General features: G+C 37.5%; 1 protein-coding gene across 1 annotated transcript; it reads right to left on the reverse strand.

Moving 5' to 3' along the window:
• Window positions 1–8,753: 8,753 nt before the first annotated feature.
• LOC139710213 (MAU2 chromatid cohesion factor homolog) lies at window positions 8,754–27,431 on the reverse strand. The gene is made up of 16 exons (XM_071622147.1): window positions 27,172–27,431; window positions 26,967–26,984; window positions 24,773–24,838; window positions 23,457–23,552; window positions 22,187–22,309; window positions 21,568–21,723; window positions 20,099–20,174; window positions 19,008–19,078; window positions 18,068–18,262; window positions 16,495–16,638; window positions 15,056–15,139; window positions 13,148–13,272; window positions 12,454–12,565; window positions 11,701–11,791; window positions 10,739–10,866; window positions 8,754–9,511 (listed from the first exon to the last, which is right to left on the reverse strand). The coding sequence occupies exons 1-16, from the start codon at window positions 27,406–27,408 to the stop codon at window positions 9,446–9,448; spliced, it is 1,788 nt and encodes a 595-aa protein (XP_071478248.1). The 5' UTR covers window positions 27,409–27,431; the 3' UTR covers window positions 8,754–9,445.
• Window positions 27,432–27,519: the final 88 nt, after the last annotated feature.

The following is a 27,519-nucleotide window of genomic DNA, read 5'->3' on the forward strand; positions in this document are numbered from 1 at the left end:
GCTGAGTCAGCAAGAAAACAACCAAACATTCATGCATCATGCATGAGGGTATACGTATAATGGGGCTATCGCTGATGAGCGTGGTATGTGTGTTGTGTGCGTGGTGAGGGGTATGCAAGTGATGATACCGTTGCTAGTGTGATTTTGGCTTACCATCACCGTTTCTATCTGACTTGTCACGCCCTGTATTTATGCAAATTAGTCATATGACGTGTTTCACTCCTTACAGGTAGAGTTAGGGTAGATCAATAGCGATCAGGCTCTGAATAAGAGTTCCGCGCAGTCATCCGTGATTTTGGGGCCGACTAATTGGTGTTACTGGACTTTTTTTCCCTTTTATGAATTCAAATGTGTAAAAAAAAAAAAGAAATAAAATATCTCCATCTTTTGGGAAGAGGCATTCCTTATAAGCACCTTCCTTTGGAAACTCATATGAAAATCTTCATACATCCCCCAGTGCAACATGCAGAAAATGTGCTCGTATCACCCAATACTATATGGTTTTGTTGCCTTTCCTGATTAACGGACATTATTTCTCATGGAAGAAACCCCATAATGTCTCTCCAACAGAAAATACATATAAATTGATAATACCAACGTAATATGCAAGTGAGAAAACATGTTTCATTCCCTTTGCTTTAGGATTTTTGAGCTGAAATATAAATTAAGAAGTTGGTTTTTCTTTTCATCTCACTTCGTTTATAATTTTTACTCCAAAAACTGGCCTTGATTTCACTTTGAACGGTACCCTTTGAAAGACAATCATGTAAGAAAAGGTTGTGAAAATTAACTCCAATTCCATCATGCATAAAAAGCCTTTATGCTTGTTTTTTGTTTTGTTTTGTTTTTGCTTTTGTTTCAGTGTCGTACTTTCAGAGTGCCATCTGCGAGAACAAAATGTTGTTTTTCACCATAGCATAGCAATGATTATATTGTTAACTTCATAATAATAAGGTTTTTAATGATTGGTATGCATGTATGTATGTATTATGTATGTATATATGTGATAAAACCTAAAATGGCATTAATTTTTATCACATAATTATATACATACATAATACATACATACATGCTGTGATGCATACAAATATATATATTATATATATATATATATATATATATATAATATATATATAATATATATATATATAATATATATATATATATATATATATATATATATAATATATATTATATGAATGCCTACTACCATTTGATATATTTCAAAAGAAATGATGTAAAAGCAATATATTTGAATGATATCAGTACTACAAAGGAATAAATGTTTTTAAATTACATCATTATTTGAGGATTTTAGAGCAATCTTAATTATGTAAGATGTAACTCTGATACTGTTTGCAGTGCCTAAAAGTACAAGTTCCTCTCCAAATACATGTGTAGTGAGAGAATGCAACAATATTGGTAGAAAACATCTGTGAAAGTTTGAGGAAAATCAGACAATCCTTCAAAAGGTATGATTTTTTTTTAAAGTTTTGAGTGTCACCATCACTGGATGAGAAGGCTGCTATAGCTTGTGATGTCATATGTGTAAAATTATATAAAGAAAATATAAAGAAAATTCAACATATTTTCCCTTTCTCGCATAATAAAAGAGCACTTGACTTATCTCTTTCAGAAGGCGGGGGAATAATGTTACACTTACCATAAGTCAGTAATAACTGGAGGGAGTGTGTATCACACTTTATATCTAATTCTTTGTGTATTTCCATTTATTGTTCTATTTGATACATCATAAACTGTAGTAGTCTTCTCATCCAGCAGTAACTGCACAAAACCTTTAAAAATTCATAAATTTTGAATGGATTGTCTGCTTTCATACATGTAGACCCCCATGTTTCTTTATATTCCTTTCATAACCCCAGCATTCAGTGTCATTCACCAGTTTGTCCAGGCATATCATCCTCCTTTGTATTTTTTATTTTGATGTATCTTCATATGAGAAATATGAAAATGAAATTAAACTGCTGATATTCAATGAAAAAGGAATAAACTTGAGTGTATGCAGCATTAATGATTATGTTCTATGATCTCAACAACTATTTTGTTCCATAATAAGTCAATGAAGAACTTTTGCAATAAGAATACACTATTTCATAAATGTGTTTCTGTGAAGGTCATACACTCTGCTTTTAAAACAGTCATATACGATTATGACAACAAATAAACTGAACTAACTATATGCACCAATATTACATGATAAGACATCCAAAAACAGGTGTAGTAACAACTGTCTCTTCATTTGCCCATATATATATATATATATATATATATATATATATATATATGTAAATTTGTTTCTACTTGTCTCACCATGAAGACTCAATAGGAAAAAAAAAGAGGAAACACAACACTTGATGTTCCATCGATACGTTTGTTTTCATCCCTTTTATTTTACATACATATACTGTACACAAACAAACTAGCAGTAAGTAAATAAATAATTCTGAATGACAATGCAAGAGCCTTCAGTGACAGCAAATCAAATGCTTCCCGATATACAAATATTCCTGGCAATTGATGATAAATAAAAGAGTATCAAACAAAGGAGACTAAATATGGACAATTACACAAAACACATATACTGCAAATCTTTTGTTTGCAACAACACTGAACAACAAAAAGTGAGCTAAAGTGAGAGTACAAGAAAGAGAGAAAAAAGGAAAAATATCATGGACATGAGAAATAATGGGAAAATTGCTAAGAACTATTTGGGTTGAGATGTTTTTATCACACTAATGCGTGTTAAGAGTCCCTAACAAACACAAACACATTACTTTATTCTTAATTATTCAGTGTCATTTTATAAGGAGTAGGTACCCCTATCCTTTATGGGGAATGCCACTCCCCCACTTATAGTTGAGATTCAGCACAAAAAAGAGAAGAAAAAAAATGAACTCAGAAGATTTTGCATAGCCATACCGACCTTTGGTTCCCACAGACACATGTATCAGTGGAGGACCTCACTTCTTAATTTGAAAAGAAAATAATTCAAAGAATTTCCATCCATTATTACTGGAAAATTATTGCAAGCTGTAGACTTCATTCACAATCAAAGACATCTTATATCGCCAGATGACACAAGAAAAATCATTTGTAAGTCTGCTACAGTAGGAGACAAAATAAAAGATGGACATGTGTCCATAACACATAACAAGCTAGTACAGAGTACCATCACATGTGTAGTGTGTGTGTGTGTGCATGTGTGCGTGTTTGTGAGTACCTTTACCACATTTGCATTATCAGTTGATCAATGAACCAATTTGAGATATTTTCCTGCAAATATCGTGGCAAACTATCTTTATATTAAATTGGTCATGTGTTCCATTATGCAGGAAATCAACATTGTCAACAGCTGTCATCTCCGGCTCTTTGCAGTGGAAATTAGCATTACCACTTTTAAAAATCCCTTAAAAAAACAACAAACAAACAAAAAGCTTAAATCCTTTATTTTTCTCCTGTCTCATCTAAGAATAATGAACTTTTATGCTTTTATGCCTGCATTAGCCTCAAGTCAAGTGATCATTTCACTGAGAAGGTGAATGGCTTTCAAACTTTGAGGAGATATAAGGTAGTAACGAGAACATGCAAGAGCCTTCAAAAAGTCTCATATTGTCACTGCTGTGAAATGTCTGCAGAAAAATCCTTGCAAAACTTGAGAAATCAGACATGATCACTCTGTCCCCAATTTCATTGTATGTTACTGATAATCTGTTGTTCTATTACTAACTTTGTTTCATACCAGAAAATAATGCAAGAGTAACAAACTATGTATGCACAGAGTATACACTCCGCTCCCCCATTACACAGAACTTGCAAAATACATGCAAATTTCTTTGTGGCCAATGAACATAATAATGCAAGTGCACAGCAGGAACCACAACTGAATAAGCACAAACCCAATCCAGTCCTGCATTTTAATGTTAACAGAAAAACAGGTGAACACACACAATCCCCAACTGAAATTTTGATTGGTCCAATATATCTTGCATTTCTTAAAACTATAATATCCATCAAGGGAGGGGGAAGGTGACACAATCCACACAGTTGTTCAAAGAATCCTTTGTGCTAGAAATATGCATACAATGTGGGAGAAGCAATCAGGCAAACACCCTCACACTGCTCGATTCTGCATATTCGGCAGCAATAGACTTTATGTAAATGAGACAATGATGAATCTAAAGCTGTAAAGTAAGGAAGGAAACTATCTGCTGCCCTCGATGAGTGCTTACATATAATATGTTATTTTGACAGACAGGAACTGTAAGGTCAGCATTGTGACAGATTTGACAATCCACAAATATCCTTAGCATTTTTTTTGAAATACTCGACACACAGGGGAGTGCTCCCTATTTCAGCAAACTTCACTAGACACTGGAGGGATTTGAATGCACTAAACCATAACCATTTCTCAGGACTTTAAGTGGGTATCTCACTGGCATGGAGAATAGGTGGCGACCTGGGCCCCCGTTTCATAAAACTTGTTATCAATAACAAGTTACGATAGTTGTTATCAGCAACTGAAATCCTTGCATCTGATTGGCTGAGAGCAAATTTGTCATAATGTGGCAGTTGTTACTGACAGTTACTGAGGGTTTGTTTTGTGTTTTTGAAAGGCAAGATATTTCTAAAAAATTATATCATGTTTTTCACTTTCAAGTAAAAAACCAACAAACAAATCAAAAAAAAAATGTGAAAAAGGCTGAAAGAAAATCAACTCTTGAGCATAAATTCCTACATACTTTTTCTCTTCTTCTTTTTTTCCATTGTAACAAGCAAAATTATAATGAAATGAATTGGAGATGCATGCCATTTATCATGACAGCAATATTAAAAACAAATTTTCCCTTTCTTCTTCTTGCTGAAATAAAATAAACAGACAATAAAGGTATTCTAATATTCAAATGGCTTGTCATCTAGAATAAATGTAACCGCTCAGCTTTAACTTCAATCAGACTAAATTCAAGTTTTTTATGCAAGAACTTTATATTCCACCAAAGGATGCACTCGTGTAGCTCAGGGATGGTCTCAATTTTAGATGTTCCAGGACATTTGTTAATTGGAAGTGGGAGAACCAAGCTGAAAATAGATTGAACTATTTGGCAGGAAATGTCACCATGAGGATACACAACATCGTCCCACATACCAACACCTATCACAATCAATTGATTTCATTTAAGGTTAATTGGCTCACGGTTAGCTCTTTAAGGTGTGCACCATCAAGTCGGGGTGAGGGGCAAGATAGGAATCCTGACTCTTGCAATGGTAAATTTGAGTTGACACAGCTTTTCCGACATGTATATATATATTAAAAAAAAAAATCACAGAAATTAATAAGACATAGAATTACTTGAGGAAGAATGTTTTTACAGACTTCAACATCAGCATGACAGGTGAAACATGCCAATTTTCATCAGTCTTTTCCAAAATCTTCTGATTTAATTTCTTTTCTTAAGTCTCCTAGAAATGATAAGGCCTACGTTTTCATCTGGACAATTGTGGTTAAAAAAAAACATGAAACAAAACAAAAAAACAGCAAATTTGCATGAATTTCAATCACCACATTCCAAATTGTTTTAATGATTCACTTTTCTACTGCAAGCAGGTATGTAATTAATGCGACGTAGATCACTGAGCTATCAAGGTGTTGTGTTGTCTTAGAAGCTATGTAAAAGAAAACAAATGAGAAAAGGAACGACAACATATTTATGGGAAATGGATGGTCTTGCTGTCAATGGTTGGATGTACAGATCCCTACAAAAATATCGAACTAACAAATAAGTCATATCTGATGAATTGTATTGCCATGGTCAACAGGCTTTGGATAAGCTCTGAACAAAGTACCATGCAGAGGAGTGAGTTTCATGTGTAAATTTGACCTACAGCACAATATACAGACATACCGGTACTTCAATACATGGTTGTACTGCTGTGAAGTCAAAGTCAACGTGATCCAGGATCTATACATCCATTTTCTTGCCTCTTTCCTTTTGTTTTGTTTTGTTTTTTTTTTTTTCTCTTTTTCTTTTAGGTTCAACAAATAGTGCACAGCAATATCACAATATGACAGATGGAACAAGAGTAGGATAAATGACTAGGATATAAGTTAGCACATAATTGTACTAAAATAAAACCAACAAACAAATGTTATCTCCAGTGAGAAATGAGCATGACAATTGAAGAGCTGTGCACTGTTTGTTTCTACACTGTACAAAGTTTCCCTGCAGCCATCCTAGCACAATGACAAATGATCACCACATGAGTGTGATTGTCAACATGCTTACAAACACACACTTTATACGCAGACCTGCAGACGCACAATCAACCAGTATGTCCGTTGTCTATTCTATTCACGACTAAATCCTCTCCTTTAAATTAACATGATGACAAAAAAAAAAAACAATCTCACAACACAACGCACATAAACCAACACATTTAAACAAGGAATGATTTTTTTTTCTTCTGAACTCTTAGATTGAAATCTGTACACTGTACAATACAAAAGCAATCAGAAACTGACCCCTACGATACATATCACTTTTCATGAAAACAAAAAGGGAGTATTTCTTTGCACATATTTACATGATTTACAAATAATTACACAATTTTATACAGAATACTATATCATACTGCCTTGTAGAGAAAAACATCATTGCATCAATAACAATATTCCTCCAAGGCAAAGACGTTCCACAATTGTTAAAGATTACCTAGCAATACCATCTTCTAATACAAAATGGTACAAAAAATTTGAAACAGCAATGCTTTCTATTCATAATTAAAAAGCATAGAAAATAATTCTTTGTATGTTTCAGTCTGACACAATTCATAAGCTCTTGTTAAAGAAAGTGAAATTATCAGCAAACCTCAGTACTTGCTTCTTCCACATTTTTTATTCTTTTGTACCATACACTGATAATTGCATTTGGAAAATGACATAAGAGGTCACATTGATTTCTTTCTTTTAATCTTATTTTTTAAAGGATATCTGATATGTGAATATGCATGCTTCTGTGGGAAGGAGCATATAATTATGTAGATGCATGCTGAGGGATTGGGTTCTGTGCTGGTCTAGCTCAGAGCAAGGGATCACAAATAAATGCACACATTGCATCACATGTGGATACTCAAACTATGAAATTTGGGGGATTTTTAAGGGCTTCCCCCCCCCCCCCCTTCTTTGATTGGCCAATACACTAAAGACCAAACTCTGATGTGACACCCATTTTATTTCTTTTTTTCTTTTTTGTGTATCTAGAAACATTTCATTCCAATGCTCATTATGAAAATCAGGACTACATGGAAACATATCTGTATTTTGTAAAAAGAAAAAAAACTTGCCCATTTCATCCATCAGTTATCTGGCATGTTCTAGAAATTGTTTTCATAATGCAATTGTTCTCAACTTCATTCATTTTTGTTCCATTTTATTTTGGGTTTTGTTTTTTTTTTTTGGTCGGAGAGGAGTGCATCTTTCGACCTGTGAGAACAGACATTGGAGTACCTCCGCTATCACTTGCCAGAGAAGCATATGCATAGCCCCTACTCAGGGATACATCATTGTAGCTTCTGGAGTTCAGCCACGTTAGTGAATTCAAGGACAGACAGACAATAGAGTACTGAACTGTGACATCATCGTCATTCAGCGCCATGGAAACTGGTTCTAAGTAACATCACGCAGCCCAATTTATCTGTGAACACAACGGTTGCTAACCATGCTTGTATCCAGTTCCAACCCACTGCCTGAAGCCTTGTGTGAGGATATCACATTTGGAACCAGCACTTAGCTATAACAGAAGACTGTGACATCATCACTTTGGTACTCTCTTGATTTGACATGCATCAGATGCACTAGAGCCACTCATCTTATCACAAATAAAGAAATAGACCATTAATGAGCAAGCTATCCTGCCTGTCTGATCAAACTGACTGTCATAATGGACATGAATTTATGAGGGCTAGGTTCTATAGATTACAACTATCTCATGAGCTTTGTTCATTTGGAGTTTACAAAATCACTTAACTTTTCAGTTTAATGTAATTAATACTTAATGCGATGAAATACAAAAATGTCCCACTAATCATTTCATGTCGGAATTTGTAAAAATGCATCTTCCACATGACATGTAGCAATAAATTTGTGATCACTTGTAAATACACCAGAATTACTCTATTCAATTACACCTTGGATGCAATATTTCTGCTGGGCTAACATTGGTCAAAGTTGCAATTCATTCTTTGAGGCAGGTACAGAAAGTTTGCATTGCAAATAGAATTCCATATCCAAAAAAGACAAACTTAAGGGAGGTTTCTGTCATAATCAAGTTCACAATGGAATTACCAGTAATGATATGGAATCCACATTTCCATGAAGAGAGTACTTCAAATGGCAAAACTGTCGATTTGTAAACATGATTATTATTCATAAAAATGCATAAAATCTGATTCAGTTTCACAGATTACACTTGATAGCAAGGAAATGCCATTGACAGACTGATTGTGTATTACAATCCTTGTGTCAGGAAGCAGCTAGCATTATGGGGGACAAACCCACACTGAAGCTGTCTGCCGCCCTCTGCAGTCTACTGTCGTGTATGACAGCCGTAAACAACTCCCCAGTCAATGAGGTATGTGTCAGGCATGAAGAGACTAGATACTGCAAACAGAATGTCATGAGTAAGTCAGATAACACAATCCAAGATTCACCCATACAACAGGTAATTGGTTGGCTGGAATATTGTTGCTGTTTTTTTTCTTCAAAATTACATATTTTGTTAGTTGTTTTTGAACAGTGTTGGTTCAACTCAGCACACCTTACCACTGCCACATACCATTCTGCCAAACAAACAGAACAAGACCCATTGCACTGAACACACGTTCTGCGAGCAACCCATCTTCGCTTATCACTCTCCTCAAGCATTGTACAGTCAAGGTTGCTTGCAATCTCTTTGGACTCTGACGGAACAAGTGCTACTCCACTCTCAACTCTTGCGCAACAGTGCCCCGTAAACGAGATGGTACACACAATCGCACCTCGGCTTCATCCACAACCTCGTTTGCAGGGGAATGCCAAGCAACATTCCAAACGAAGGAAAACAGCGATGTCTCCCGTCCCAGGTTCAAATTGAATCGCTGGAAAACGTTGCATCTCCTTGTTTTGCAAGACGTAGATCCTGGTTGTTAACCAAGAGAGGCAGGCAGCAATCAGCGGGAGCAACATGCATCTTGCTTCTACAATCTGACAATGACAACTGCTGCAAAGCCTCTCTGAGATATTGTGGAAAGAAGTTCTTTTTTTCCCACCATTATCTTGGAGAGCCAAAGCGCTTCTGTCATCATCATCCCTGAGTCCATCCGTTAACTGGTTTTTCAATTTTATTTTTTTTGTCTTTGTGATATAGCAGCTCTGCTTGCATAGAAACATGCTCTATAAAATGCTTGTACTGGCTCCGTCCATCTGCAAGAGGTGTGGCGGAATAGGTCCATCTGTCCACTGCAACAGAAACAGACAATACTCTCAAAAACTATGTAGAGATAGACACATGTTAGCTCTCAAATACAGAGCATTTTAGTCATATCTTCAAGAAGAAAGCTGGCCACTTCTAATGCTGAGATGAATACATCATAGAAATGTATATATTACTCTGTGGTTAAATTGTCTCATGACTGAAATGATCACAAGATTGAGTAAACAAGATTCTTGGCATATTGAATCTTACAGTAGGGAACATTTCTAAATCAGTTGACTGAGTTCATAAGTTTAAAGAACCCTTCACTACACACTTTGTGTCGGCATATGTTTTCAGCTTTGACAAATGTATCATGCTCAAATACGCACAAATCATAGGATTGTGTAAGGACTGCTTGGTGATTACTGTCAACAGAACAGATGAAACATTGATAACATGGGCTCTATTATGCACAAGAAGAAAACAATTAAAGGCCCTGTAGCACGGGGATCCATGGAGTGGGAAGGCTGGCCCGGCTTGGATATATTCGAGAATCCCCATCACTAACTGTGTATGCTTTATCACTGATTTCTGTGACACACACAGCTGAAGAATCTCCACTGGCGTCAACTCTTACTAACTAGTGAACACTTTAACGCACACATTTGCTGACCAGAGCTATTCGTTGGTTTTCGAATATACCCCGGAGGGCAGCCAATGAATTGGGCCACCCATAAATCCCTACACTACTAAGTCTTTAAACAGGAGAGAGGCATTATGTTTCTGTGGTCGGGCATTTTACATTGGGCCTATCAACACGGCTTTGATTTTGGTTGATATAATGTTATGACCTCATTTCATTTCCCACTTATTCTTATAACATCTATAAAAGTTTGCATTCTTTGAATGACTTTGTAAATGTACTTCATTCCTCTGAACTAGCACTGTTGTCCAACATGATTTAGGGGTTCAAGTATTTTTTTCTTCCATTCTTTTCCATGACTACAGGTACTGATATTCTGTGAACATGCACAATTAGGAACTGTAAGTCAAAATGAGATGGCTAATGGTAGCAAACAGAAAATGAAAGAGCAGAATGAATATGCCACAATATTTTTGGTTATGCGATCCCCAATCAAAGCTTACTAAAATTGATGGGGGGGGGGGGGGGGGGGGGGGGGGGTCCATCAGGGGAGTCCACTTCCCTGCACCAATTCTCACATTGCACCCTACCAAGGAATGAAGGGGCAGGTTAGTCTGGCAGAACTTACATGTATGAGGTTGTGCTCTGGCTGCTGGGAGGACTGGAAGTGGTCGGACAGGAGCTGTTGTGAGAAGGAGCTGTGCATTTGGTAGCCCTCACTCTGCCTCACAGGGTCCCCCGTCATGTGGTACAGATCTAGAGGGGGAGGGGCAAAGCAGAATGCACCATGTTGCTAAGCTTACAAACTAAAACAACAGTAAATCTACCAAACATTTCCAACTCCATCATCTTAATTTTTTTCTTTTTCATTTAGCAACACCATTGCAGAATTGATTGTGATCAGTACCATGCTCTGTTTTTGGTGTTTTTTAAAGTGTATGCACTTAATAACAGTGAGATAGTTTACGGTCCCATTAACCCGTTAACCCGTTGAGGACGGAATAATTTTGCTACAACAAGCATTTTCCACGGACACCTGCCCAAGTATACTTGGGACTCGTCCTTGACCCGTTGAGAACGAGTCCCGAGTATACTGGGGCATGTGTCCACGGAAAACATGTGTTTAGCAAAATTAGTCCGTCCTCAACAGGTTAACAAACTACATCTTTAAGCCCTAAAATTGACAGGGAAAGTTTACTCCATGTTTTAAGAGCAATGCCCCCAAAATAATGAAATAGTGAAAATCATGTATGCAGTTTAGATGAGGTGATGACATCATCTCTTGACATCATCACATTCAAATCTATAAATATTTTCTCCCGTAGATAGTTCAAGAAACTTTAAAATTACCAAGTTCTTATTGAATACATTTCAAAACTCAGGATCCAGTCTACACCCACTAGTTGTTGTTGTTGTTGCTCACATTTGCCAATTTTGGAAAAAAGCTAATATCGGGAATAACCTTTGTGGTAGAGGTATGCACAGAATTTGAACACACTAGTACTCTAGTCTTTATGTGCGGGCTTGCAAATGAAAGACTACTACAAGTTTTGACTCTCTGTCAAAGACCATTCACTGATGATTTGTTACCTCTGAGGAGTGCTGAGGCCCAGAGCTGTATATGCATGTCTGGAATCTTCCCTGCAAGCTGCATTGCTGGCAACACCATGTTCTGACTCTCCTATGTGATGGGGAATCACAAAGTTTCATTAGACACTGTATATTAATGATGATGGTGATGATGGTGATGATGATGATGATGACGATGAAGACGACGATGATAATGATGAAGAAGAAGACTTAGCACATAATGTATCGTGTATCCTCTTTTTGTAAACAATCTATGATAGGGAAATGCCTTTATCATGAAACTTTGCCAAAATTCTCTGCACTAAATTAAGGCCCTGCAATATATACTTAATCCTGCACAGTAACATAATACATCACTCAATTACCAAATCAGAGAGTAAACTCTTTGTCTCTGCAGGGAATGCATGTCATTGTGTACGATTGATGTGCAGTGTTTCTGTGGATTTTGTTTGTTTGATGCTGAAAGAATGATTACATGAACCTGCAGTATCTCTGTCCAGATGGTGGAACATTTATGTGAAAAGAAACTTTGGTGTCTCACTGGTACAGGTAGGAACAATACATAGCTCTTCTTTTCATAATACTCCATTCTGTCATCCATATTTTACTTAAAACCATCAGTCCACAGTAGAATGCAAACAGAAGCCACTGCTTGTAAAAATCTAATACCTTTCACTCCATTGATGGCAGTAACAAACCTTGACAAGCCGTGCTATGATAGATTTGACGTAGGCATCTCTACAATGTACTTACCCTGTTATTTCCTAATGACAGAAATATGTGCCCGAGAAGAACCAATGAACATGCTGTTAATCTGTTCAAGTCTTCTTCATTTGCCATCTTCAGCGTTTCTCGGAGATATCTCCTGCAAAGTACACACAGTAATAACACCAACACAGGAATTATTTCACTGGTATCTCAACACAGGAACACACACACACACACACACCTGCAGACAAGTGAGCACAGGTGAGCACATACACACACAAATTTGAATAAGCATGTCATCCTATTAATTCCAATACATGGAACAAAATACACTCATGAAATTGTATGTTTTACTGATGGGACATAACGTAGTCATTTCAGTCTATCAGGTACTCGCTTTTGTTGGAGCATTACCAATACTAGTCTCAACAATCTGATGCATCAGATCAATGAAACATCAATACAAAACTCAAACTGGCATTCCATTTCATCTGCACTATCCAGTACAAAGATTCGCAGCTCATTTGCACTATGCCGCACAAACAATGATGGATGGAAATCTTTGAGGGAAGTAAGAACCCTTGGATTACAGAATCCCAGATTCCTTTGAATTTCATTGCGGTGCAAACATTGAGAGATTACAATGTGTTAACATGGAAACACACTCACATCAAGGACAATTGCACTTTTGAGAAATGGCATTAATTTTCTTTGTTTGGCAAGTGATATTGCTACTTACTTGGCCTCATTGTACTTGGCTTGGAAAAAAGCCTGCAAGCCCTTCACATAGAAACCGGCTGCTTTGAGACTGTGTGCATGAATGTGTGTTGTCTCAGGGTTTACTCTCTCTAAGAGTGCTAATAACTGTGGGATAGGGAGAAAGAAAACAGAGGCAGAGCAAAACAAAAACTTTACACTACTGATATCTTTGACAGTACATTCATATATACAGATGATTCCATACTCTGTAGGATATTGAAGTTTCTTTATGTAACCCAGTATACGAAACCCGACACAAAGGGGTAAGCCTCACTTACACTGTATTCCTATCATTAACATTGTGCCACACTGGCTGTTACCTACACCTGACTCGTACATCATCACCAGAATGACTAAACTTCATATTTCAACTGGCATATATAAAAAAACCTCCTACCTCAATTTTGAATATCGAAAATACTGATTTGAGTTTTAAAGCAATGCTATCATTAATGTAATCTTAAACAATGTCTCTACATTATTTGACAACACCAACGATACTATTTTGCTCAAATATTGCAAAAATGAAATTACTGTTTTGATCTCCTGAAATAATTTGAGAGACACGAGGTCTTGTCACCCTAGGGACAATATGTGTCTTTGTTACATCTTGCTATCCTTCAATCCTGTAGCTTCCCCAGAAGCAACAGTCATGGGGTGCGTTTGAGCGCTCTCCTAAAGCGAACTGTACCGTACCGTACCCGCGCCAGAGGAGCACTTGAACGCTCCTAAAGTGTACCGTGCCGTACTGTACCGAGCCAAAAGTGGACCACTTCCCGATGTGCTCCAAAAGCGTACCAAAAGCGTACCAAAAGTTCGCTGTAAAGCATGCGCGTATCATGCGCATACGTCACAATGCAAAGACATTATTCTCATTGTTCAGGACAGCTGTAAGTAGTTCAAGCGCCAGGTGAATGACATTCTTGCTACAAAAATGCGTGACCTTTCCTAAAAATAACTCGTGAGGTACGCTTTCTCGACAGAGCACTGAACGCTTCAAATCTGGCACAGTTCGGTACGGTACGCTTTGGTTCAGTTCGCTTTGGTTTGCTTTAGAGCGCTCGAACACACCCATGGACACAGAATATTTTGTAAGTACACATCTTTAAACAAAGTCAAGCAACATGTGCCCAAATCTTAAAAAGAAAAGATTCTAAGTGCATGGATTCTGGAAATTACTGTTAGCTACATGTAGATAGTTATTGCCAGTAAAAATGCATTCAACTGATTTTATTGTGACAAGTGTCTGTTGAAACAGAGCACTTTCTCTTTTTTTCCCACAAAAACTACAAAGCTAAGGAACAGTCATATTGTAAAGACTGTCTATAGAATAAGAAATAATGACAAATGAAACAAATATAATAATGTCAAACTACAACTCTCAACTTGACTCCAAGTGGTGAATTGTGCATCATAGACCACAGCGTTAGTGTTTACAAATGACAAAATAGGTATTACACCTGGATGAATAGCCTAATTTGACCTTCTGCGCCTCAGTCAAGCACAAATATATACACACACAAAAAAAAAAAATCCTTCTGGCAGTTAAATCTCTATACATAACTTATAACCTAAAATGTATTGCACCTAAGTGGCAAAGATGGGCAGAAAAATGCTTCATATCCCATACAGTGCACTCCCGTTATAACAAACATGGTTATAATGACATTCCGGTTACAACAAAGTAAATATTCAGGCTGCAACATTATTCGCTTTATGTATTTTATTGTTGATTTGTTTGGTTACAACGAAATTTCGATATAACGAAGGAAAATTGCCAGTCCTGAGGACTTCATAATTACAGGAGTCCACTGTATATATTACATCTACAAGAGGTCTTTCTCATTGAGAATTTGTTGGATGTCTCCCAAACATATTCTCTCCTCACCTCTTGTTGCCTGCTGCCAGACCGGAGGTAGACTATTGCCAGGTTGAGGGAAATGAACTGCCACAGCTCTGTTTGTGTTGTTAACTGTTGAAAAGAGATTTTTTTTTAAATGAGACAAGTTTCAGCCATATGCATCCAACAACTGTTGAACACAGATTGAAACAAAAGACAAATCAGCATGATAAATTAAACGTCCTACAGAACCCATCAGTGCTTTCTCTGTCTCGACAGACAACTGATTAAATGAGAGATAACCTGTTCAAACTTTGATTTACAAATTTCAATGCTAACCTTCTAGATGCTACCTTGGCTGTGTCATTTCATTTGGAGATTTTTAATTTTTTAAAGATTCATTTTGCCTCATAAATCACTACTCTGAAATTTACATGGAGGTCACAAACATGAATATCTTATCTAGTGAAGCAAATAAAAGTACAGACATTCTATAAGGAACTACCACAGAGTACATTCACATAATGGCCTAAGATGTCAATGACTTCTGATCACCTCATTTCCATCTTTAGCTGGATTAGTACCAATGCATTTTATTCACTCACCGTCCACTGCCCTCCCCCCCCTCCACACACACACACACACACACATAAACAGAGGAAGAAGCAAACACATGCATCAAACCTCATTACATCTTCTGATACACAATCTGTCTGTATAACATGCTGTTTTGAACCCATTGAGGACGGACTGATTTTGCTACAACACGCATTTCCCATAGACACCTGCCCGAGTATACTTCAGACTCGTCATCAACTAGTTAATTGCAGTTGAAAATGATACACCCAATGTAGTTCTTGATCTAGTTTGTGCCACATTTAACCTCATACGCTCTTAATTAAAATCCTCCACTCACAAAAACTTTCTCTATTCATGAGTCAGTCAACAACACCATAATACCTCCTCCTCCTCTCCACTTGACCCTTTGTTTTCTAATCCCATTCAAAAACCCCATTATCAGGATGGCTAGACACTCTTTTTTTTCTAAAGCTTACATCATTCCTCTCTTGATCTTGCCTCCCATTGTCAGAAGAAACAAAAAACTCACCCCCTCCCTCTTTTAGGTTTACTTTGGTACTTCCTGCTTATCCTCACTAAGAAATGCATAGGGTCTCCAAAGAATGCCTATCCCTGAGCAAGATTTTTGGAAAATAGTATCAGAACATAGAATTCATGTATATATCAGTCCTCTCTGTTGTAACTTTGTTGCATGATTTTATCACAGAATTTATATCATGGACTTTATCCTTGATACACAGACACAGTACATTTTTTTTTTTTAAATAGCATCAAAAAGGGTACACAGTTTGTTGTTATCTAACAATACACATACTCAGTAAGTGTTTTTGCATGCAGTTTTTCTAACAATAAGCGATGGGGGTCAATACACTGAGAGTACAAACTGTTGTCATGCAGTCTTCACTCACCCTTAGTGCTGTGTTGAACTGTGCCTCAGCACTGTCCATACAGTTCATGGACATGGAGTAGAGACCTAGCAGAGTGTGCAGCTGTGCTCTGTGCAAGTTGAAGAGCCGCGGGTTCTGCGAACACACTTGACAGGCTTGTGAAATCTGTACAGAAATGATAATGAGCATTGATGATAGGCAGGGCTCGACACTAACGGTGGCCCGGTGGCCCGGGGCCACCAAAATTGAAAGTCGGGCCACCAAATTTCAAAAAAGGGCAAATTTGGTGGCCCGCCTCGGGCCACCAATTTTTTTTTGAAAAGTACGACAATTAATTCGTAACTTTTTGCGCCGGAAATTAGCAGTTATATTTGTTTAAAGGATGGATAAAAAGGACTGAATGAGTGCCTGAGAGTGAGTGTTGCGAGTTTGTTGAGGTTTATTTATGAGTAAATGTATGTCCAACTTCCAATTCTTACTATGACTGGATAAAACTTAGATATTTGACTCATTAAAAAAAAGGACTTTTAATGTTTTTTTATTGTTTTTTTTTTCAGGGCCACCAAATTTTTCTCTCGGGCCACCAAAAATTTGAAATAGAGGATTTTGGTGGCCCCAACGGGCCACCAAACAAAAAAGTTAGTGTCGAGCCCTGTGATAGGGCATGCCATTATACTTCATGGTAATTTCCCTGCAAATGAGCAAAAAGAAATAGTCACATAGATGCACCTCCTGATGCACTTGTTATATGACCTTCATTTGTTGTTTATGTCTGGTATAGGAAACATGAACACCGATGTAATACCTGATGGGATCTTACTATCATGAGCAACTTGCATATGCCCAACATCCACCACACAAGTCAGACTATTAACCAAAGCAACAATGCAATGATTCAGCAGGGGCTGTTCTGTTTGAGGCCGTTCAGATCCACGCTTTTCTTTACTACCACTTTCTTGCTTATGATTAACTCCTTACAAATTCAACTGTCAATGATATCAATATTTTTTTTTTCACACTTTCCTTTTTTTTTGGGGGGGGGGGGTCATCTATAAGCATTTAGGAAGTATGATCTGAACAACAAAAAGAACAATATCAATATAAATAAAGGCCCATTGGCATCGCAAAGGTTGCACATGCAGGTAAAGAACAAAAACCCTCCTCTTTGTTCAGCACAGCATCAGGTTTGATGCAGAAGGGCAGTGTTAAACTAAGTCATTGGAGTCTACAGCCTTCTGCTTCTCAACTGAATGTATGAACTAAAATGAAGACTCTGTATCTTGTTCTTTTTTTCTTTTTTGCCTAATACAGGAACAATTTGTTGGCCTATGATGAATGTTATGCTACAAGAACTTGAATGGATACGTTAGAGACCCATGGATGAATCTGAAGTACCAAATAATGACTGCAGACAAGTAACCCTGTTCACACATCAACATTCGCATCTTGCGAATGATGTCGCAGTCATAGAGCCCGTAGCACTCTGGAGTAACAGAAAAAGAAAGGTTCTAGCTCTGCTACTAAAACACGATTTGATAACATTTTGCCCCTCCAGAGATGCTGAGGAGAAATACCAGAGCCTGCATCATCTCACCTCTTGCACCGCCAGTGACTTTTGGCCCATGACGAGTCGGCACATGATGATGTGCTCCAGCAGCATCAGTTGGAAGGAGGAGAGGATGGGGTGCGAGTCCAGGATCTTCAGCTTGCTGATCTGGAGCAGGGCCTTGTCTGTGTACTTCTGTGCCTTGTCCATGTAGCCGGCCTGCATCGAGTGCATCACTGTGACCTGTTGGATAGACATGGATCATCAAGCAATCAGGACTCTGGTATGCTGCCTTCAAATATGCTCCCCCACCCCCATTCCACAATAACTGCATGATATTTACATTTATTTAATCCACGTACATCTTTAGCATGAATAATCCCACAGAAATACGGGTCCAGATATTTGGGACTTCACATCACAGGAAATGCACTTTCATCACCCTACCATCAATTCCATCAAAGGGATATATCACATGCTTCTACGCAATGAAACTGATTTGTAAGAGCACAATAAATATGGCTGATGGTAGCTATTTCACATCAATGATACATAAAGGACAGGTGTTTTGTCTCCAGTAAATACGCTAGTAAAACGATGACTTGATGAATATTGATGTACATATATTTTAGAGGGAGTCTGTAAAATATTAGCTGATGCATATTTAGCTGGCCACAAAGTTCAGCAAAGCGCATTTCTTTCCAGCTATTCCACCTTTTCAAATGATTCTGTTGCTTTGCATTAATATGGTACTTTCTGAGACATCATCATTTTATACTTTGATTTTTATCACTGTACCTTTTTCTTTCCATCTCTTCCTCTCCTACTTGCAAAATGTTGTGATACTGAAAAGAATACATATTTCACTCAATAAATATGCACTGTATCTTTTACAGAATGTGATATCTAACACATCTTTGGACACTGAGAGATAGAGAGGAACCCTCACAGTGGTCTAACTGTAAAAACAATAACATGAAGCACTTACCAGGTAGACTAAGACACACATGTGTTCTTTGGGTAGCCAGTGGAACTGATCTGCAGGGTTTCCTGATTCATCTGTACAGAACATACAAACAAAAGTGTTACTGGTGACTTCATAACATCCTACACTACGACTAAGAAATATGTTATTATCACCAGACAGGTTCTAGAATGGGACCAATGGTGAATGTACAATCAGGTCACATGGCCACACATTCATTTCATACAAAATGCACTCAGTACAGTTCCTACCCAACACACAACACACAAGACAGCCAAATCTTCAGCACACTTAATACTACATGTGATGAGGGACATGAGATGATCATCTGTTAAATGGAGCCGTATAAAATTTTCTGTCATGTCAGCGAGTTGCGATGTGCGCCTGTATTACTATTGGCCAACATTGACATTATTGATGTGGTACTTGATACCAACAAATCATGCAGCAAGGTAAAATCCCATTGACTGAAGTCATATTAGTGACAGTTTTGATACGATAGACCTGTCATGCAAATCAAATAATACATGATTTAAAGTTGTGCTTTGTGAGCTTATTAGCAACACTGGCAAACACCCTCACATGCCCACTGCATCACATCAACACACTCACAGCTGTACATCACTTACATACAGTACTGTAAAACCAGACATTTTTGTGTGCATGAAACTTTCAAAATTTTGTGAGGAGTCAATATTCAAGAAAGTAAAATGCATGCATAAGTGTCTGTATACACAATGCACTGAATGCAGTAACATTTCATGACAGTTTCATGCTGCAAAAAAAAAGGCTGTTGGCTCCAATTCGTGACAGTTTCATGTCAGAATCTGTCTGGTTTCACAGTATTATAATCACGTCTTCAGTGCATATCAGTAGCAAGCTACTATAATTTGAATCATGTGGTTTGCTGTAATTAGGATTGTCATGCAAGCACACTACCCTGCTGCTGACCTGAGATACAATATACCATCTCTCAAGAGAACACTAGCACGCTTTGTAAATGAGAGCAAAGTATCATATGCAATGCATGTTCCCATGATTGACTGCATCAATTCAACCTGGACTGGCAAAGTATGTGCACAGACTTGACGTACCTCCTTCACTCTGTAACACGGTGACACTCTGAATGGCTTGCTGGAGTTGCTTCAGAGCAGGTTTGACACTCTTCACCTGTGGACATAATCAAAGAAAGATACAGTGAGTTTATACGGACAGCTTCTCCTGATGGCATCCCAATGCTCAGCCACAAGTATATACATGTCTACAAAGACCACCCATGGGAGACTTTTCACTGTCCCATTCCTCTGCTTCTACGTAAAAAAAAAAGAGTGGAAATCCCCTTTAACATGAGGACGAGCTGATTTTGCTTTTAACACTGTTTCCCATAGACATCTGCCATATCTTCAATGGGTTAAGGAATCATTTGTTGAAGACCATCATCATTCCATACATGATGGCATTGATGACCCATTGATTGGCGGAAACTAACAATGACCCAAAGTATTACCCCTGTAAAATGAATGCAGTATATGCAGGTATAGCCCAAGTGATATGTGACTCAGAACAGGTTGCTCATGGTAAGCATTGGTAGTAAACTAACACAGGCCCAAAGTATTAACCAAACAAATTTTCAAAGTGGAATTTCCAAATAAGGAATTATTTGCTGTAAATCATCATTTTTCCATACATGATGGTTTTGATCACCCAATGATTGGCCCAAAGTAGTACCCCTGATCAATGAATGCAATGTACACAGGTTTTGCCACAGTAATACAGAATTCAGAACTTAGTTGCTAGTGGTATGCAATCAAGTAAATTCATGCTAATTACTGTTGTTCTGAATCACAAATTAATACAGACTCACAACATTGTTGCACACTTCCCGATTTGCAAAATATCTGTACTCACACATAAAAACAAAATATGGCCCATACAGTAAATTTGTCCATGCAATAAATAACATTACAATGTGAAGCACTGGCCCCTGACAGTTGAAGGACAAGTCCCTTCATATACATGTGGATTGAGTGAATGCAGCAATATTAGTAGAACACATTAGTGAAAGTTTGAGGAAAATCTGACAATCCGTTCAAAAGTTATGATTTTTCTAAGGTATCTGCCCAATCACTGCTGGATGAGAAGACTACTACAGTGTATGATGTTACATGCATAGAACGATATAAGGAAAATATAACAAGAATTTCACTTTTTATTTTTTTTTTAAAGTGCTCATTTCCTCGACTTTAGTAAATATTATTCCCCCACCTCCTGAAAGAGGCAAGTCAAGTTTTCTTTTATTATGTGAGAAAAGTGAAAATATGTTGAATTTTCTTTATATCGTTGTACACATGTGACATCACAAGCTGTAGTAGTCTTCTCATCCAGCAGTGACTGAGCAGAAACTTTAAAAATTCATAACTTTTGAAAGGACTTTCTGATTTTCTTCAAACTTTCACGGATGTGTTCTGCTGATATTGCTACATTCACTCGACCCACGTCTATGAAGGTGGACTTGTCCTTTAAGTTGTATCTCTCTTACTGCCACAGATTCCCAACTCCTCACCTGTCCTGCCATAAGATAGTGACAGACTTGCAGCACCATGAAGTAGACCTTGAGGGACTCCTTGTTGGTTGGCGTGCCCTGGTAGGACCCGATGACATTACCACACAGCGACAGCACTGGGTCCACCTCCCCGTACTTCTTGTCTACTAATAACAACTGTTGGGGGATAGGATGAATAGACATGAAATACAGGGAATATTGACTGCATTTCTACAAAAGTGTCACTGAGCATGTAATACCACGCTCACCCAGTGAAAAAAAGGGAGAGAGAGAACTAATAATAGCTAGGACCACATCCACTATTCATCAACAATGCATCAAACTATGAAAAACTGAGTGTCATCATTTTAAAACACAGGAGGTACACATGTAAATTATCAAACCTTACAAGTTTCAGAGTCTTTAATAGTACTGTCCATCAAGCTTTCAGTGCTCCAGTGCAAATTGAAAATTTAAAGCTTTTAGTTCCAGGAACCCTACGTAAAGCTTACACAACCCAACACACACAAAAACACAAATAAGAACACAAACACAAATAATAAAAAACATACAAAAAAGCAAACTAACAAATGAACAAACAAACAAATGAAAGAACAAACAAAACTGTGGCAACACTTACAACTCCCTGGCTGAGTAGGAACAAGGCTTGTGTGTAGACCGAGCCAACCACCACAGCATACTCAGCCCCAACTCGTAGCAGGTCACACGCCGAGACAAAATCCTTTTCATGTGCATGGATTTGCTGCATGGCACAAAAATAACAGTATTGGTACTTCAGCCAAGTAGTCAAGGTTATTGAATTATGAACAAATGAAAGGGGAAGGTAGAGCCATGTAACACGTCCATTCATTAAGGTCCACATCATACGTACGGTAATTACAATTTCCCCCTTTTTTGTGGCAAATCTCTTGATGTTTCCATGTGTGAGAGCCACAGGAGTACCAACATAAGAAATTCATGGTAAATTTTTTGGGTTTAAAGTGTCTACACTGCTGTATTACCATGAGAAGACATATAACAGCCAATCATTTGGGGGAATAGGGAAAAAATTGACAGCAGTAATTATAGGATTTACACTATAACTGTATATACTTTGTCATCTTATTCATACCAGCAACTAGAGATCTTATCACTTGATGTGAGTTTGAAGAATGAGTAGGAACTTGCCACTCATGTCTAATCTGAATATGACTCAGCTGTGTTTTGATGGCACACATACAACACTTGATGTGCAGTAAATTGTAACTATTAATTTTTAGTGCTTTACAAGGTGGAGTAAACAATTATCTTTCAATAAAGCTCTTTGTTCACGAATAATCACTTCTTTTTTCACAGAATTTACAAAAGTCTCTTAATTGCTTACTTACAACCAATTCCTAGATTAGCAACACAGATGTAATTCCAGCACTATTGGTACATTAAGTCATTGGGGTAACAAGACCTCATATCTCAATTGGCATGCTGTAAAGCAAGAAATATTTGCTGTATGAAATTTTCGTGAATTGCTGCTGAAATCCAATGCATTGTAGTGTCGGCAAGAACTTTTGTGCGTATTTTAGTTTAGCGAATCTTGGCTCTTGCGAAATTCACGAAATTTAAATGCATGCCAAAAATTCTCGCTGTACAGTTCAAATTAAAAGACCTCCTTACTCAATTTTGAATAACAAATCCTAAACAAATTGTAATCTAAAATAAGATGTCTACTTTATTTGAGGTCTACATTGATGTTATTTGGCAAAAATGTTGCATTTTTTTTCTCTCCCGAATATTAAAGATTTTGAGATATAAGGTGTTGTCAACTCAGAGAATATACATGTCATACAAATGTAGTTGTCTTTTATGCTCTCTGTACAGCTAACACAGTCTGCTGGAGTAATGCTGGAACTTACTGCTAATTGAAAGAGTAATCTACACCGCCAGAATGCAGCCTGTTGTGAAATGCTGATGGCTTTCCTCAGGATTTGTTTGGCCTGATGTAACTGATTCTGCAGAATAAAAGAAAGTGTTGCAAATCAAGTTGCGATGACAAACATGTACTCAACCTCACAATACCCATAACTTTTAATATGTCATGTCTCATTTATAACTTACTTGTATTTTTCCAATGTCCACTCCCAAAGATGCACTAAAATCCAGATTCCCATGCTAAAAAGATATTGTATCTACTGAATTGACACATGGTGGCAATAGCCAATCACCATTAAGCATCTTTGACTGGCGCCATAGTAGTCCCATATATTGGTAACTGAGTATGTTGCTGTTTAATGACTCAGAACTTATGTGTACCTACATTGTACGTCCAAAAGCTAAAAGCAGAAATCAACAATACTAAACTCTCCCTGATAAACCAAATCTGTGTCATTTATTTTCTATTTACCTTTTTCGTTCATTCTACCATTAATCACTGTGGCACAACAGTCTGATAAACTGCCCTTCATCCACGTAAATGACCTATTATTCACTGTTTTTTAGTAATGGCCATGATATGCATGTTCATTGTGCATATATGTATGCCCATGATTTCATTTCTTGGCTATTACTTGAAAACACTAATCAGTGGTTACCGGTTTATTTACACATCCATCAAGGGCAATTTGTCAATCAGCTGCAATAAAAGCAACTTGATGTAAGAATCATTAATTTGAAAAATTATTTCATGTTCTACACTTGCCTTGCCACAAAACTTCAACGGTGAGAAATTTACTGTTGTAGCAAAATGATAACAAAGATTAGAAAGGCACTACAAATGTACAAGAGGCAAGGGGGAAAAAGCAGTCTAAGGTACACAACATCATTATATGGGGGGGGGGTGGGACTTTAGAAACAAAGAGTTTCTCTCCAATCTTGAGATCTATATTACAGAGCTTGGCTATCTTGCCTGATATCCATGACATTTCACCATAAGGAAATTATTATTTTTCTTTCTTTCTTTCTCTTTACATTTTACGTTGTACATTTCATCAAGTTTATTTAAATGCAGAGAAAAGTGAGCGTGTAAGAGCATACAGACACTGATATTTTGGCGACTGGCCAGTTGAAGACTGATGAAAATGTTGCAAGTAAGTGTAGTTACACTTTCATTCAGTCTTTCTGCGGATGAGTTAAATTCAGTACATGTATTTTACAAGGGCTAGATATGATAATGCCATGTGCATAATTTTTTGTCATTACACCAAGAGCAGTGTATGGTACAATTTTGTATTACCTGTTGCTCATGTATACTCGCAAGAAGGCTGGCAGCTTCAAACTTGACTTCATCAAAGTTGGGAATCTGTATGATTATCTGTCAAGGAACTTTCATTGAACTCAATCAAGAACCATGATTGCATGCAGTTAGAATATGTACAAATAATCACTCATGACTGAGTAACACGACTATCAGATCTGTGTCAGTGAAAGTGGGATCAGACAACAAAACGCACTGTGCACATTGATTGATTTTACACAGAAAAAAAAAAAATAATTCATTCTATCTACATTGTAGATACACATGAACACAAGGCAGAGACTGTCAATACTGGTATTACATGTCCCATGTCTTCAATCTTATTTGCAACTTGCTGAAATTTGACTGATGTAAAAAAGTATCAGAACGAGTAATGCAACATACCTTTGCACTGTACTTCTGTCTTTCAAACAACAAAATTAGAAGTTTAACAAAGAACTGCGGCATAACATTCATGGTCTTTGGCCTATTACAGATACATGACAAAGGAATCAAATACATGGAATACATTCTGATGGCTTATCATCTATCAAATGTTGAATTTCATAAGAAGTTTTTACATCACTTAAAGGGGAAGGCTAGTAACTGATCAGTGGGAATCAGTGGAAATGCTGGGAGATGATTGTTCCAATCCTTATGGGATTCATTAGTTGTGTGAAAATGATTTGCTTCAGAATGGTCTCATATTCAAGTAATGTGCAGTTTAATGCTTCCAGGTTAGCGTCCCTGGTCAGTGACGGAGCATTAATCCGCACATTACTTGAATATGAGACCGTTCTGAAGCAAATCATTTTCACACAACAACCTATACAATGAACTCTTGAATGAATCCCATACGGATTGGAACAATCATCTCCCAGCATTTCCACTGATTCCCACTGATCAGTTACTAGCCTTCCCCTTTAAAATGTCAGCTTTTGTAAAAATTGTATATTTTGACATTTTTACATCATGCATATTGACAGGTACAAGGTTGTAACTCATCTTTGTATAGCCATACAAACAAAGGTTTGTTCCAATACGTCGAGCAATTCATGCGTCTCACATATGTGCCAAATGATTAACAGACAACCACAGGTATTATGATGTCTCCTTTACCACAGTGTGGCAATAAATACCTTTTACACGAATACTATTACTGTAAACAAAAGAAGCAAATCTCCTGCAATTGCAAAGCAATGCAGTGTGATAGGAGCCGACTTCACAAAGACTTGAAAAAGAAAACATCTCCAAATAGCAGTACAATGTCAAGATATTTAGTTGCATCAAGCTGTAGCAGACAAAAGTCTGAACATGGTAACTTGTTATGTACATTCATTTTGATCAAAATTGAACTACACTATACATAATAATGAATTGATGTGCATTTTGCCTCGGATCTGACAGAAATCTATGAATGGGATTCAGGAGAGATGAAATAGAAATTAGAACTGTCCAGGTGTGATTTTCAAGCTTAAATCATAATTAAAATCCATCCATACTAAATTTGGTTCAAACAAAGTAGCCATGTAGCCAAGTAGCACTTCATTTCTTTTGTGAACTGTAGCTCTGTAGGCTACTTTGTACTTGTAAGTTGTAGTGACTAGTGTCGGTGGCAGGGATACCATGGGGGTTCTAGTAAATTGGTTACACTTACAACTCTTGCAAATCACTACATTTTGTGACATTCCTTCCATGTATTTACAGAGTTACTAAGTACTTTAAGGTTTATATGAATGATAACTGGGAATAGTGACAATAGCACCAGAAATGTTTGAAAATGATCATAGGATCTCGTTGTTGCTGGCATATCTTTCAAATCATGTACCTTACACATTGTTGCCAATTTGAAAAGATTATAATATCCAATAGTTTTAACATGAAAAAAAATCATCTAACTTTATTTGTACAATCTGACAGCAATTTTACATACGAGGAAGGTGAAGATTGGAATAAAGTGTATCAGAGCAATTTCTCGCTTTCATTTTCATTGACCTACAGCTACGATCTTGTGACCAGCAGCGTCCGGGAGCATTGACAAAGTACACTCACTACCGCTACTTGCTGCACATCGAGCATACTTGACCCTACGGCCGCACTGAATCACACACAGCGACTTGGCTCATTCATAATACACGCACTCTGTACAGCAGTTGCGTCTCATACGGTATACACATTGCTATGGAAAGGATACACTCTGTGCCATGGCCCACTGTGAAGAAAGATGCGAAAACAAACAAGTTTTATTTCAAAATTCAAAGAGAACAAACGATACTGGCACTTCAAGAAATGTCTAAATAGATAGTTTATATTTAGAGATTACATCCAGTACAACTGGACAAAGCATACGTGATGGTAGAGCTCGAGGAAATGAAAACGAGTGAAAATAGTGTACTCACAGCCTTGTCCAAATGAGTCCGCGCTAAATCAATGTTCTTCGTATGCGTGAACAATAAACTGCCCATCTGTAGATGAGTTCTAGCTTCGATGTGAGGCGGTGGTTTGAACTGCAGAATTGACTGCATGCAGTGAATGCAATGCTTGATTTTCGGCGGGCTAGCAGTCCTAAATGTTTCACTTAGGCCCAACAAGGCGATGTACCAAGAATCAGTTTTCACACTCGGAACGGACGCCATTTTCCTACGCTTTCTGACCTTCGTTCTCTTGCCGTTTTCCTCGTCAAAATTGCGCTTGTGGTCTAGCGCCAGCTCTAGTTGACGTCATGGAAAATTGAGGTTTCCTGATTA

Source organism: Diadema antillarum, unplaced genomic scaffold, assembly GCF_040938485.1.
Source record: "Diadema antillarum isolate AM-2024a unplaced genomic scaffold, OU_Dant_1.0 seq00001508_RagTag, whole genome shotgun sequence".
Classification (NCBI taxonomy): Eukaryota; Metazoa; Echinodermata; class Echinoidea; order Diadematoida; family Diadematidae; genus Diadema; species Diadema antillarum.

Coding starts and splice junctions, on each gene's coding strand:
- LOC139710213 (XM_071622147.1), bottom strand. CDS start 27,408: ATGGCGTCCGTTCCGAGTGTGAAAACTGATTCTTGGTACATCGCCTTG. Junction 16,639..18,067: donor AGTCACTGGCGGTGCAAGAG/GTGAGATGATGC, acceptor ATTTCTGTACAG/ATTTCACAAGCCTGTCAAGT. Junction 15,140..16,494: donor AGTTCAACACAGCACTAAGG/GTGAGTGAAGAC, acceptor TCTTTTCAACAG/TTAACAACACAAACAGAGCT.